This window comes from Dermacentor silvarum, chromosome 1 (genome assembly GCF_013339745.2).
Source record: "Dermacentor silvarum isolate Dsil-2018 chromosome 1, BIME_Dsil_1.4, whole genome shotgun sequence".
NCBI lineage: Eukaryota > Metazoa > Arthropoda > Arachnida > Ixodida > Ixodidae > Dermacentor > Dermacentor silvarum.
The window spans coordinates 367,036,785-367,051,846 of record NC_051154.1 but is presented as its reverse complement, the minus strand read 5'-3'; the positions used below and the strand labels follow the sequence as shown (position 1 = coordinate 367,051,846).

At 47.7% G+C, this 15,062-nt stretch overlaps 1 protein-coding gene across 1 annotated transcript; it reads right to left on the bottom strand.

Moving 5' to 3' along the window:
* Positions 1 to 4,110: 4,110 nt before the first annotated feature.
* Positions 4,111 to 7,263, bottom strand: LOC119445267 (uncharacterized). Its single transcript, XM_049660561.1, has 4 exons — positions 7,075 to 7,263; positions 6,653 to 6,785; positions 4,921 to 5,018; positions 4,111 to 4,338 (listed from the first exon to the last, which is right to left on the bottom strand). Exons 1-4 carry the CDS (start codon positions 7,150 to 7,152, stop codon positions 4,171 to 4,173), a joined length of 477 nt encoding a protein of 158 aa, XP_049516518.1. The 5' UTR covers positions 7,153 to 7,263; the 3' UTR covers positions 4,111 to 4,170.
* Positions 7,264 to 15,062: the final 7,799 nt, after the last annotated feature.

Genomic DNA, 15,062 nt, shown 5'->3' with positions numbered 1-15,062 from the left:
TCTTAAATAATTGACTTACTATGTGTTTGTTCACACAAGAGAGAGAGAGAGAGAGAGAAATAACATTTATTAGCCCCGAAGGAACTAAAGCCCTAGTCCGGGCCTCATGGTAGGCTCATGCCTCCTGGCCCAGCACGTTCTTGACGTGTTGCACCAGAAGCGGCCACCATAGTTTTTCAAACCTTCGTAGGGGAGTGGTCCCCTCCTCCCAGCTGCCAGGACGCTGGTTGTGTGGTAATTTGGAAAGTATTGTCTTTTTGAAGATAGCGTTTGTAGGGCAGTTCCACAAGATGTGTTTATTTGATGGATAGGCCCCGCACTGTTTACAAGTGGAGCCTGGAGGGAGCTGGAGGGAGTTTACAAGGGAGCCTGGGTCCCTGTTAATATAATGCGTATAGTGTGGTGTGAGTAATGTGTGTGTTTGTGCTAATTTCGTATGATTGAGGCGTCCCCTCTCGAATGCGTGTAGAATGGTGTCTTGAGATTTGTTGATATTGTTGATGCTTCCCTGCGAGACTTCAAAGTATGTATCCTTTATTTCCGCTGCTTCTTCTACTCTTTTCGGGGGTTGTAAGTGTCTTCAACAGGCCAAAGGATAGGAGGTCCCGGATTTTCTGCGCGGGTGAGCTGGTGTGCTCTTACATTTCCTCACAATCCTTGATGGCCTAGAACACATAGTATACCTATGCGTAGAAGGGGGTGAGCATGCATGTACAAGATAAGCTTTGTGCGTATGTGGTAAGGAAGGTCACCATTTTGAATGTCTCTGCAAGCGCTTTGACTGTCTGTTCGGATTGTGATCGAGTCAGATGTATGTGTCATTTCCGTTATGGCAAGCATTACTGCCAGCAATTCCGCGTCGTGAGGCGTTGGGACTCCCAATTAATTTTTCACAAGCGTCGAGTCATGGCCCACGACCGCTGCTTTGCTGATTTCGGTATTATGACTGGCATCTGTGTAGTAAGTGTTTTTATCCTCTGTCCTCTGCATTATAGTTGTTCTTTTTGAGCGCCTATTTCGATTCTTTTCCGGGTGCATATTTTTTGGAATGGGATCTACGGTGATCCTTGGCAGATCATCCCATGGTGGTAGTTTCGGGGGAATTTGGTGTAAGTTAGCGGTTTCGTATCCCAATCTCTTCAGTATTCGTCGACCCTGATGAGATAATTTAAGTCTCCGTATTTGTGCTTGATTGTGCATGTTCACACAAGAGCTCTTTCTGCATAAAGTCCAAAACATGCAATACAGTTCCTCACGAGAACTGCAAAGTGGGTGAATGCTCATGACCGCAAAGGGTTACCTCTACAGAATGCTTGGAAGCATGAGATTTCAAGTCAAGAATATGTTGTTACCCACTCAGCGTTGAAGTCGTGCAATTGGCATCTGTTGACACAGCATTTGTTCCAGGCATAATTGCTCTGGCTTGCTTTGTCTTGCCAATACACTCGCTTCGTAAATCTCAAAAATCCGTAAAGAAAAACTTTGGCTGTCGATATATTCATCATGAACAGCGCAGCCGTCTGCTGCGTGTTTTCTCTGTTTTAAATGAACCACAAACTGATATTCCAAGGCCTGACTGGGAAGCTTGCTTTTTTTCCTTCGTCGAAATGTCTAAATACTCATTGAATGAAGCACATTTAATTAATGAAAAGTTGTACTGTACATTAACATGAAGATACCCGACATATTTAGCAGTAATGCATTATTAATGCAAGTATGCAGGGTGGTTTTGAATAAACCTGCATTCTTTGTAATTGCCAAATCCCAGCACCATTTCGCTAACAAGAATCGCACAAGGTATATTTCAATAGTTTATTATCATTGTTACTACTAACATCTCTCCGTGCATAATTTTTTTCATCATTTACCATTCAATTGCACAAACAGCAGCCAAATTTGGCCATGTTTAGTTATTTTCTTGAGCATTATGTAAATAAACAATACCCAAGTAAGATCAAGTTGTAATGAGTGAATTGTACAAACTGTACTCGTATGAACTCAATATCGTACCATAAGAAGCATTTTGCATTGAGTTACCAAAGTGAAAACTAGGGCTTGCTTGAATAGTATTGCAAACAAACACAACGTGTGTAAAATGATGTGAAAGCATTGTATGCGCATTCAAGTGCCACATGTGTTCATCACTCTCCACTGTGTGTTTTTACTACACCTGCTTGGATAACTCGGGATCAGCACCAAGACTTTATATACGACCCTCAGGATCAAACTGCTTTGTTATTTATATTATCCCTACATGATTTCGCTGTTTTGTGGCAGTAATTAAATATATTTTGTACTGACCAAGTGATGCTTATTTATGCATATGCATGTTCATCGCATAATGAGTGTCACCCATGGTGGACTGTCCACAACACCGATGCGCGTCATCATCGGAACAGCTGCATCGCCCATCGCGCTGTGCCAATATATGCGTACGTGGTATGTCGTTCATTTCATTCGCCTGCACTTCCTGAACTGAGGTACATCTCGTTGTTCGTTGCACCCCAATATCGACGTCATCAATGACGTACATCATATGTACATCGCCAGTCTAGCCAACCATAGCCAGTCGTTTCGCCTGGTGTAGGCTTGGTGCTGAAGGGGTTCACATCGTTCCCTACGGTAGAGGTAGTGCAGGGCGATTCAAAAGGACCTGTCTCGATGCGTCTCCTTCCTCGTTCTTTGCGCTGTCGAGTCTTTGAAGCATTCATGCTTCCGGTAGACAGCTCCAGCACACGGATGTGCCTTGGTATTAGAAGCTGGTTTTTCTCCCAATGCTCGGTTGTCTGGTGGTTGAGCGCTTCGGACCTTGAAAGGCGGAGTTTAGATTTCGCAATATGGTTAAACCTCGATGTAGTGAACTTCAATATAACGAAATTCTTGGTGTATAAAGTATTTAATTTTTTATAACTTCTTGTTCATAGAACACCATGTATTTAGAACCTCAACATAATGAAATGTGTTTATACACGATTTCAATATAACAAAATTTCACTGCCGTCTCGAAGGCATACCGAGACAAGAAATGTCTCGGTATGCCTAGGACCGCCGAAGAGGAGCAACCTCGTGTTCCGTATAAAGTTCAAGTGCGATAAGATGCTGTGTGCTTTTGGGGTACGTGCGAAGGTGAGCCAATAAGGATGGTGGCTTGATGAGCGCCGTCTTCCCGCGCGAGCAAGCGGAAAGGGGGGAGTGGTGCGAGCTCGTTGTAACGCAATCAAGCGAGCGTGAGGAGAAGGGGGGTGAGGACACGTTGCCGCGCGTCTCTGTTTCTAGCGCGGCCATAGATACGAATTGCTGAGCGCAATCTGCTACATGTGCAAAGAGGACGTGCCGAGATGGCGTGGAATTCTGTGCGGTGTCTTCCCGCGCGTTTAGTACTGGAGGTTATGTATTCTCGTGTTTCGGGGACACATTGAAGCACCAGGCAGGCGAAGCACTCGCTGCCGTTGCTTTTCATGGTAGCGTTGTCTCACTGCGGGCCACACTTATCAGCCGCGGGGCGAAGTGGATGCAAAAGCGCGGCTGGCTTCGCTTCGTACACCACCACCTAGATTGTGCTATCCAGGTGGTGTTGCTACATACCGCCGAAATGAAGATGTCGTCCGCGCGTCATGAAACCATGTCATTCGTCGCCGATTCTCAAACTCAATAAACTCATTTTTTCATTCATATTTGCTTTTTTCGAGTGCCCAATATTTGGGAAAATGTTGTGGCCCCTTCCGCGTACGAAAAATCCACCTGTGACTGCACTTACTTGCATAGAAGGTCAAATTTCAATATAACGAAATTTCGAGTTAAGGAAGAAAATTGCCGATTTTACCGACTTCGCTATGTCGAGATTGAACTCTATATATTCGGAGCTTGGCGTGCTTCTGAGATAAACGATAGAGGCTTTGTCACCCTGGCACTTCATAAAAAAAGGAAGTGTTCGTTATATTCGATACAACGGTAACTTGCGATCACCGCTATCATGGAAAGCTTTTTAATTGATTATATTGCAATCGTTCTTCACAAATTATGCTGCTGAAAAATAGACAAACCTCGATTAGTGCGAGCAAGTGTGCTCACACCTCGCGTAATCTTACTGTGAATATGACAGGCGAAGCCTTTGACTAGTAAGGTAAAGTTTGTACAAAAGCATAGGAAAAAAGTACAGCGTGGCAGTATTCAGACTGGCCGCTTCTTGTTCTTTTCGAGCTCTTCCATGGAAGTTGTATCGTACGGTCGACTTATATGTTTTCCCTTGCAGTTATTGTCTTGTGATACCCAGCATTCGTAGACTGTAGCCGTAAAACGATCTGATGTCATGGAATCTCCGTTCGCAGCGTCTTCCTCCTGTTCCAAACAAGGCAAAGGCAAGTTATTAAGTGTATTGAACACTAACGAAAAATAAGAGCTTGAGCTCACACCTTTTTCAGCTTTCTAGTTGTGCTATTCCCCATTTTCCTTACCCACAATGTAGGGTAGCAAACAGGGCACTCGTCTGTTTGACTTCCTTATACGTTTTCTTACTTTTCGACATGTTATTTTGTATTGCTTGTTAAAGGATGTGTTTGGAATAGATGCTGAGCCGCATCATTTGAGTGTGTGTAGTACGAAAAAAATGGAATTAATAGATTGCACACAAAGCCTTCATAGTGGGGATTATTGCAAAATAAATTAGAACTGATGTTTTATATTGCGTTTCTAACTACCATGACTACAGCTTACGTTGCAGTTAACAGTGTATTCTAGCTAACACGCTGACTTAATTGATGTATCAATTCATTAGAGCAATAATTTAGAGGTACCCCACTTCCCGTGCGCACGCCGGTAGTCGGTCGAATAGCTGTGCACTAGTACTAATTAATGACAAACCTTCAGTGATGTCTAAATGTAAGCATAATATATACTTATGTAGCAGATAGAATCACTTACATTGAGCATTTCCTTGAAGCACTCATCTGCTCTGCTTATGTCAAGATTGTGAGTTTTCAAGTACTTCTTGTAGTCTTTGGCACATATCAAGCCGTCCTCTGGAAGTGCAGGATTGAGTATATATGTTTATTAATTTAAAACATGATACCTGGGGATTTTATCAGAACACAGATTACTAAGCTCGAATGCAGGTTTTACTAGTGGGCTACGACTAGATTATCGTTCTCACTGACGGAGCGCGTTTTTGAGACAGGTCTGCTAGTGAATGCATGCAATACAAATGCAGTTTAAGATAGATTCCGGGACTGGATTATGAATTAGGAATATATTTTACAAAGAAATAAAATAGAAACGCACACCAAAAATTGGGAATTCAGAGGTCTGGGACATGCCCTCACATATATGGACAACTGGTTCGACATGTCACAAAAGTTAGTGTGATTCAAACACTTTTCGTATTCTTAGCCGCGCGCACAGGTCTTATGGTGCAGGAATGGTTACTGTCCAATAGGCATTCAGGAAAAACGTGTGACGGCATTTTGGCTTCAACGACACAACTCGACTAAGCGTCAGTGAAATACATGGTGCCAAAAAGTTTCGAGACAGGCTCTGTTTTGAAGAAAGTATTTCATTTACGTGCATGCAAACACTATCAACTTTGAAAGCGCCCCCTGGCAGTACAGCGCTCCCAGCGTTACTGCCACTCTGAAAACATGTCCCTGGACGTCGTCTTTCCGGAAGCAGTCGAGAAGCCTTCTGTGATCCGAGCTTGATTAGGTCAATCGTGCCAAAAGGGCGGCTTTTTGAGCTGGGTTTTAATTTTGAGAAGAGAGCGAAATAAGCGGGAGCCAAATCTGACGAGTAGGGCAGAAAATGATGGTGGAATTTCCAGCGAGAAGCTTTCGTGCGCGGAGTGATCCAGTGACAAGCGTGCATTGTCGTCGTGTTGCATCCAACTCATTGTGTGCGTCCTACATCGGGCACTTTTCTCCGAACAGGCCTTCCTCATACGCCCTAAAACTTGGCAGTAAAGCTTGCTGTTGATAGTATGGACATTCGGAATGCATTTCTGATGCAAAATGCCATGAATGCAGAAAAACACGATGAGCACGACCTTCAATCGTCGAGCTGGGGACGTTCCTAGGCTTAATTTTTTCGGTCGTGGAGACAGTTGGCTTTTCCAGTGCAACGACTGTTACTTCGTCTCAGGGTCGTACCCGTACAACCAAGTTATTTTGTCCCTACAGTGATGACCCTCGACTTGAAAGACAGGTCATTTGTGAGGATTCGCGTCCGCTTATTTCGCTCTCCTCCCGCCCCCCCCCCAAAAAAATCTAAGGTAGCCATATATCGACACGATTGCGTAAATCAAGCTCGAATCTCAGAAGGGCACGTATTCGACTCCCTCTGCAATAGAGACGTACTTCCAGGACATATTCGCAAATTGGCAGGAACGCTGGGAGCGCTCTATAGCTTTGTAATTGGAACTATTTAAAAGGTGACACTGTTTGAATGCACATAAATAAATTACTTTCTTCAAAACAGAATCAGCCTCAAAACGTTTTGATACCATCTCGTGTGAGATGTTGAGTTGCGGCCTCAGAGTTATTCGTCGCATTGTTTATTACACCTTGGAATATAGTGAACAGTTTGTAACAAAATCACATCGATAGTGCTACTCTCATGCGCCGTAGAGGTAGCCAAAATATAGGAACTTCTGCAGCGCCCTTACCGTTTGAATACATGATGAGGAAGAACAGGTGCAGGTACTTCTGCAGGAAGTATGGCAGGTCCTTGACGCTTTTCGTGCTCTTTCCAAGATTGTTGAAAAACTTGAGCCACTCGTCGAACTCCACAATGCGGTCCTGCGTCGAAGCATCGCACGAGACACACTAAGTTTGCCACAAAAATGACCTGGCGATTTCAAACGAGCAAACAAGCCATGTGTATAAGGCTGGACATACAGTTTTAGGCGTAACTAAGTTCTTTAGAGAGCGCGTGCAGCGTTGGCAGTGAACGCATAAACTGCGTAAAATACTGCTGCGATTTCAAGTGCCTACGATAAAACAAATTTGGGCGGGTTGGCTTATTCCGAAACTATAGACAGGACTGCGCGTAAAAAGCGCAGAGAAAAAAAAAAAAAACGGCACGTACAACGAAGGCTGGCATCCTCGTTTCGTGTGTTTCTTTGTCTGCGTTCTTCCCGAAATTGTTTTCCACCTTGAACCTCATTCAGCGATTATCCGCAAGCGTTCTTTTCTGCAACGTTGCGCGTATTGAGGGAAAGCGACACTTATAAAGGTTCCCTCTCTCTTTCCAGCGTAAAGCAACGATAAATTTCTATGAGCCATACTTGACATTTCCTCTTTAATAAAGAACACTCAGCCTTGTATGTGCGGCAAAGTGACATACGATGTGATTTACCTTGTTAAAATCTGCGTGCTCCGTGAGTTCTTTCCACCGTCGCTCAAGAATCGACTTCCACCTTTAGAAGACTTCCTTCTCGAGCTTTTCGCGGCGTTGCAACTTGGTGTAGTTCTGAAAGGGGGAAAAAGTGTTTTCTTATTGCGGCAAAAAATAGAAATGGGATCGAAGGTTGGCCACGCGATTTTGTTTTTACGTGCTTTACGGAAGTGGACAATCTCAAATGAAAGACCGCGCTTGCCCTTGCGCCTCCGCCTGTGACGTCACAGGAGGTGCAGTGAGGCAGCACCTCCGACTTCAAACGCGCTGCGATTGGCGGCAGCAGCTTTGAAGAAAATGCATGACGATGCCAAAGCAATGGCATAGGTTACCTAGGGCTCCCCGAAGCCTGCAGAAGAAATAGACGTGCGGCAGATTGGTTGCGAGTTAAGGCGAAGGTGGTGTGCTGAACGTATAAAGTAAAATTAACGCAAGTTGTTTCTCATACAATGTTATAGAAACGACGTGCAAAGTAAGAATTTGCTAAACATGGTTTAAGTATCATTATAGGGGCCCTGAACCACGCCTCTGGCTTTGTGAAATAACATAGTCCGCGGGTAGCATACGCTGCTGCGAACATCTCAGCCAAGTTTTGCTGTCGTATGCGATGCGTGGAGCTCGCAAGCAAATCGCGAAGTCACCGTTCTCTCAAACGCCCTCGTTTCAACGGAGTCATAATCCTCACTCTCTTCTGTGTGCTTTATTGCGCAATAAAGCACATTCCAATACGCGGCTACAACTGCTGTTCGTCGCTGCGGTCGGTTACACCGCGGCTGCCTCGGGGTGCCGCCACGAATCCACTGGATAAGCGCACTGCGGCTCTCTGAGGACAACCGCGTTTAGCTTACGTTTAGCGCGGCGTAGGCGCCAAAATCGGAAATTTGAACTGTGCGCCACGGTGATGTTTTGAAGGCGGTGCGTTGTGACCCCTCCCCACTCCGCCGTAGCCTTCGCAGTGCAAGGCATTGAAGAAGGAAAGGGCAGCACGGCCAAGGCTGTGTTTGCTTGCCAATAACTCTGCTTCGGCCCAACAGGTGGCTGGCGAGCTCCGACTCCCAGTCCCCACATGGGCGGAGCCACTGGGCCGGCCCCCGTAAGGGGTGCCCAGGCCCCTTCAGGACATTTAATAAAGTTAATTCTCTCTCTCTCTCTGCTTCTGCTGAACGCATTGAAGTACTTTATGGGACAAAGTATTTCTGAAATGGCCTATGTTCACCTAAAATGTCTTTCTCCACTTCGATAAAAAGTGGTTCAGGGCCATTTTAAATATTGTAGCGAAGAGAGGCGCTAGTGGGTCCAGCTCTGGTCTGCCAGACGCTAGTGGGTCCAGCGCTTTTGCTCGCAACAGCGCTCGTGCTTGAAAGCTGTCTCGTTTGACTGTCGACGCTGCGCTGGTCCGATCTCTAATAAACCCTTTACAATTGGTGGAGCGTGCTGCGCCCTCAAAACCTGCAACCTGGAACTTCGATCCCGCACCGTACCGTCGACCATGCCTGAAGAAGCCTCCCAGCAAGTACCTCCCCCTGCACCGGCACCGTGCTCTGGTGTGCCGCGCCACAGGGACCCTGCTATCTTCACAGGCGCGGACGACACCGATGTTGAGGATTTTCTTACGACCTACGAGCGGGTAAGCGCCCACAATAAATGGGACGAAGTAGCTAAGCTCAGCAACGTGCTATTCTACCTCGCTGGTGTGGCCAGCTTATGGTACAACAACCATGAAACAGATTTTCCGACGTGGTCAGACTTCAAGGCATCTTTTGTCGAGGTTTTTTGTCGCCCTGCTGTTCGTAAGCTGCGCGCCGAACAGCGTTTGCGGGAACGAGCTCAGCAAGCAGGCGAATCCTTCACAAGTTATATCGAAGACATCCTGGACTTATGCAAGAAAGTCAACGTGACCATGTCGGAGTCTGATAAGATCAGGAATGTTATGAAAGGCATAGAAGACGATGCCTTCAACATGCTCCTTGCCAAAAATCCTCGCACTGTGGCCGAGATAACTACACTGTGCCAAAGTTACGAGGAGCTACGCAGGCAGCGGTCATTGACCCGTCGCCCTACATCGCGCGACGAACACCTCGCTGGATTGACGGCCATTTCTGATCAGTCAGCGTTGATGGCAGAAATGAAAGCTTTCGTGCGCGAGGAAATTGCACGCCAGCTCTCCTTGATGGCCTTTGCCCAACCACCACCAGTACAAGAGCCAACGTCAAGTTTTGAGCCCCCGCTCCGCAACAACATGGCGCACGAACTCAACCAGCTTTTGCCTGAGCGCCATCACCATGTTCCTGCGATCGCACCTTTCCGCCACGCTGAAGTCGCCGCCAGGCCCCAACAGATCCCTCCGGCTGCACCACTCAGCTACGCGGAAGTCGTCACCAGGCCCCACCCCTTCCTCAAGGTGGGCCTCTCACATACGCCGACGTCCTGACTGTGCCCTGACCACAGCCCGCGATGCAACCATATCACCAGCCGCCCCGCACAACGCGTCCTCCTACATGGACGGGGCCCACCACAGCGAATCGTTGGCGTACATCTGACAACCGACTTATCTGTTTTGCGTGCGGCTACGCCGGTCACATCGCACGCTACTGTAATCGCGTGCAGTCACCTAGCGCTCCAACATTTGCGCCAGTCGTATGGTCGGCTCTCCCTGCCCATATTACGACGACCCTTCGGCATCGTCACCGACGTTCCGCCCAACGCCCAATACCCGCCGCTCACCTTCTCCACGCCGACGCTCGCTATCACCGATGCGGCCCCGTCCCGCAGCTCGGGAAGAGGAAAACTAATCGTCGCAGTCCACGAGGCAAGGGCTGCGACGCCGGCGAAACGCGAAAGTCCTCAGGGTAGCCCGACGAATGTGATAGACGTGTTTGTCGATGGTGTTCACACATCTGCACTCGTGGACACCGGAGCCGCCGTATCAGTTATGGACGCAAAACTTTGTCGCTTGATTCGGAAAGTCACGATGCCCCTTACTGGACTTTCCCTCCGCACAGCCGGCGCACAGCGTATTCACCCGTTAGCGGCGTGCACAGCTCGTGTTGTGATTGAGGACGTTGTATACGCCATCGAATTTGTTGTAATTTCGTCATGCTCCCATGACGTTATCCTCGGCTGGGATTTTCTATCCCGCCACAATGCCGTCATTCACTGCGCACGGGCCGAACTAGAACGGTCGCCGCTCTCAGATTTGACGCTCGCCGACGATGCTTCTCTTCCGAACAAACTCCTCGTCAGACACGACACCACCGTTCCTCCTAACTCGTCGGTGGTTGTCTCTATGTACTGCAGCAGCCTCTCCGACGCCGTCGCACTACTTTCTCCGTCTGGCCGCTTTTCCACTCGAAAAGGTCTCCTGCTACCTTTTGCGACGGTGAACATTACACAGGGCTCTAGTGCTATATTTATTTGTAACCCGTTATCGTACCCTGTGTTGCTACTCCACGGAGAATGTCTGGGCAGTGTCGAAGCTATCGCAGACGTACAAATTACGGACGTTCCCGAAGACCCATACTGTGCCCGTTACAGTACGCTCGGCTCGATTTCTACGTCTGACCCATTGCCTATAGATGTGTTCGCTTCTTCTGTTGCCGATGATCTTACACCGGGCCAGCGATCACAGCTTCTGTGCCTCCTACAAGAATTTCGTGCTTCTTTCGACGTCGGGCAACCTTGCCTGGGCCGGACGTCAACTGTTACGCACCACATCGATACTGGCTCCAAATCGCCATTGCGGAAACGACCATATCGTGTATCAGCTACAGAACGTCGCGTGATTAATGAACAAGTGGCCGATATGCTCCGCCGTGACGTGATCCGACCTTCCCACAGTCCATGGGCATCTCCCGTCGTCCTTGTTACGAAGAAAGACGGTTCTGTACGGTTCTGTGTAGACTATCGGCGCCTCAACAAGATCACTCGTAAGGACGTTTACCCGCTTCGGCGAATCGACGACGCTATTGACAGCCTACAAGGAGCAGAATTTTTTTCATCTCTCGATTTGCGCTCAGGGTATTGGCAAGTACCTATGGCAGATGACGATCGACTGAAGACAGCCTTTGTCACGCCCGACGGCTTGTACGAATTTAACGTCATGCCGTTTGGACTTTGTAATGCGCCAGCAACTTTTGAGCGCATGATGGATACCGTTCTGCGCGGCTTGAAATGGCACACGTGCTTGTGCTACCTTGATGACGTCGTTGTTTTTGCTCCGGACTTCTCCACGCACCTTCAACGCCTCCGGCGTGTTTTGACGTGTTTGAGAAACGCCGGCCTACAACTGAATTTAAAGAAGTGCCGATTTGCAGCGCGGCAGCTGACGATACTGGGTTACGTTGTTTCCAAGGATGGAATTCTCCCCGATCCAGCCAAGCTTCGTGCCGTCGCCGAATTCCCTATGCCTACGTCCATCAAAGAACTGCGAAGTTTCGTCGGTTTGTGTTCTTACTTCCGACGCTTCATTCGAAATTTCGCCGCCATCATATCACCTCTGACGAAGCTCCTTGGATGCAACGGACCCCTTCATTCGTGGTCTTCAGAGTGCGAGGAAGCGTTCGCAAATCTTCGTCGTTTGCTGACGACTCCCCCAATTTTGCGCCACTACGACCCGACGGCCCCTGCAGAAGTACACACAGATGCCAGCGCTGTTGGCCTCGGCGCTGTCCTTGCGCAGCGCAAGCCTGGCTTTCCTGAATATGTCGTGGCCTATGCCAGTCGCACCCTTACGAAAGCCGAGACCAATTACACTGTCACGGAAAAAGAATGTCTGGCGATCATCTGGGCTCTTACTAAGTTCCGGCCTTATTTGTATGGCCGCCCATTTGATGTCGTCACCGACCACCATGCACTATGTTGGCTGCCATCGTTGAAGGATCCTTCCGGTCATCTTGCCCGCTGGGCACTTCGCCTGCAGGACTACGACATCCGCGTGCTGTACCGCAACGGACGCCAACATTCTGATGCCGACGCCCTATCACGCTCTCCCTTGCCTGACGACAATGCCTGCTGCTCACTATCCCAGCTAGCTGTTTCCACAATCGACCTTGAGACTATCGCTTCCGAGCAGCGCAAGGACCCGTGGATTGCCTCGATTATAGACTTGCTTGCTGACCCATCACCACAGTCAACCACTCGTACGTTGCGTCGTCAGGCTCGCCATTTCGCGGTTCGCGACAACCTGCTTAACCGACGCAGTTATGCCGCAGACGGCCGCCAGTGGTTGTTAGTAGTTCCTCGCAGTCTGCGCTCCTAAATCTGCGCATCCTTTCACACCGATCCACATTGCGCACACTCAGGAGTTTTCAAAACCTACCAGCGCCTTCGACAGCGCTACTACTGGCGAGGAATGTACATGTACGTTCAACAGTTTTTTCGCTCCTGCCCCGACTGCCAGCGCCGGAAATCTTCACCCCAGCTCTCGCCGGCTGGTCTGCAGCCTCTACCCTGCCCTACCCGGCCGTTCGGGCGCGTTGGAATTGATTTGTATGGGGCACTTGACGTCGGCTGGTAACCGCTGGGCTATTGTGGCAGTAGATCACCTCACACGATACGCCGAAACCGCCGCTCTCCCAGCAGCTACAGCTGTAAAGGGTTTGTTAATTGCAATTTAATTTGTAAAATTGTAAATTGTAAAAAGTAAGTTGTAAAATTGTAAAAGGTTTAGTAGAGATTGGAGCAGCGCAGCGTCGACAGTCAAACGAGACGGCTTTCAAGCACGAGCGCCGTTGCGAGCAAAAGCGCTGGACCCACTAGCGTCTGGCAGACCAGAGCTGGACCCACCAGCGTCTCTCTTCGCTACAATATATGTAATAGTTTACCGGGGGATGTTGTGCAGAAATAAACGAACTATGTGATTTTAAACTCTGCCTAGATAAGAATTTTTAGAAATGTGATTTCGCTTGTTTGTTGACTGTCGTGCAATGTGTGTGTGTTTATGTGGATTTCATTAACTGTACCTTCCCTGTAACGACTCTCAACAGAGGGTTAACACTATGACTAAATAAAATAACAAATATCACGCGGTTTCCGTCAGCTTGACTGCGCGATGCTTTTTTTTTGCCTTTACGCAGTGATATCTGAACGCGGCACCTTTGCTTGTGCAAGCTGTTCATCCAGGTATGTGGCACATAACGACTGAATGATGAATCACTTACGCTCATAATTTTCCCATGTTTGTCTCTAGGGTTCTAAAGTGGTAAAATAATCATTGCTTTCAGGCTGGCGCTGCTAGTGGCTTGAATAAAGAGAAGCCTTCGGGATCAAAAGCTTTGTTTCTATATCGCTAACTGCATGAAGTAGACTGCACAGAATATTTTGCATCCGCTATAATGCTGAAGTCGTCCCATGTCAGTATTCCGTCCTTGTTATAATCTGAAATGGAAATTGGTTAAGTACAACGAAGGCCGGCATCCTCGTTTTATGTTTTTCTTTGTCCGCGTTCTCGGACAACAGCCCGAAAGACCAAGTACAGGTTGTAATTTTGACAGCTAGACACTTTTCTATCACAGTGTAAATATATGTGTATACATAATGTAATAATTAGAGAAAGTCGTCCTTAAATAAACTGTCAGGGTCTCCAACTGCCAATGAAAAACGAAAGCATATCCCAGTAGAACTAAGGTGTCAGGTTAATTATTTTCGTACAAATGTATCGAGAAAGTTAATTTTTGCTAAAGCAGAACGTGTGCTATATGGTACCGCAGCCAAGAATCTACACATGACAATTACGAGGCCGAATAATAAAAATACATTTACATATTTGATGATTGATGGGCTTGCATGTGGCGTCACAGAAGTCATACTTGTGAGCCATTTAGTTACGCCATTTAATTACATTTCGTTGTTCGAGCTAATCTGGGGATATGCGGATCGGATTAACGAGCAGCTTTCCGCCCTGCAATGGTTGTTGCGCTGTTGGCCATGATGACGTCACTGCAAGCCACCAGAGAACGAGGATGGCGACAGCGTTAAAGAAGAAAGGGCCACAGTTGACTGGGAAGTAAAGACGATTTTATGACTTTCTATAGCTCAAAATGCAAGGAAGAAGTGAATTTCAGCAAGATAGCATAGCGTTCAGAATCCATGAATGGGTTTCTGCTATATAGTAACGACATGGACGAGGGAAGGAAAACGCAGCCCGCCGCAATGGAGGATTAGCTCGGGTGATGAAATCGGATTCCCGGGTAGTAGATTAAGACTGGGGTGGGAGACACAGGACAGAGGTAATTAGACATCTTTGATGGTGGTATTTTTTTTCCTGCAGCCGACATAATCTGCCTAGGGCGTTGATGATAACAGCGGATAGTAACAAAACAATGACAAATTAACGTAAGCTAGTGTACGTATAGTCGGCAAGGAATTTTCGAAATATCGTGGACAAACCGAGTGCGTAGCGCTCGCGGCACGATCTGCGGCCGAAGCTTGACCACAGCGCAGAAATTACCGCATAGGCCGCGCGGCCCGAATTATCGAGTTTTGTTGGTTGGTGGTTCAAAAGTCGAGAAAAGCTACGCAAATGAAATAATGGAAGTAATTTGTGCCGCGAGCCGCAAAACCATGGGCCGATCCTGGCAGCAGTGCAGAAAGTGTCCAAGCACAATGGCACATACCCCTGTGAACTAGCGAAGCTGAGCCTGGCTAAGCCTAGGTAAGCATGGTTGGGACAACTTAAGCTT

What these genes read in the sequence shown, in the direction of transcription:
- LOC119445267 (XM_049660561.1), bottom strand. Translation starts at nt 7,152, where the DNA reads ATGAGGTTCAAGGTGGAAAACAATTTCGGGAAGAACGCAGACAAAGAA. An exon ending in CGAGGATGCCAGCCTTCGTT is followed by an intron (nt 6,786 to 7,074) that starts GTACGTGCCGTT and finishes GCTTCGACGCAG; the next exon opens with GACCGCATTGTGGAGTTCGA. An exon ending in GCTTCAAGGAAATGCTCAAT is followed by an intron (nt 4,339 to 4,920) that starts GTAAGTGATTCT and finishes TGTTTGGAACAG; the next exon opens with GAGGAAGACGCTGCGAACGG.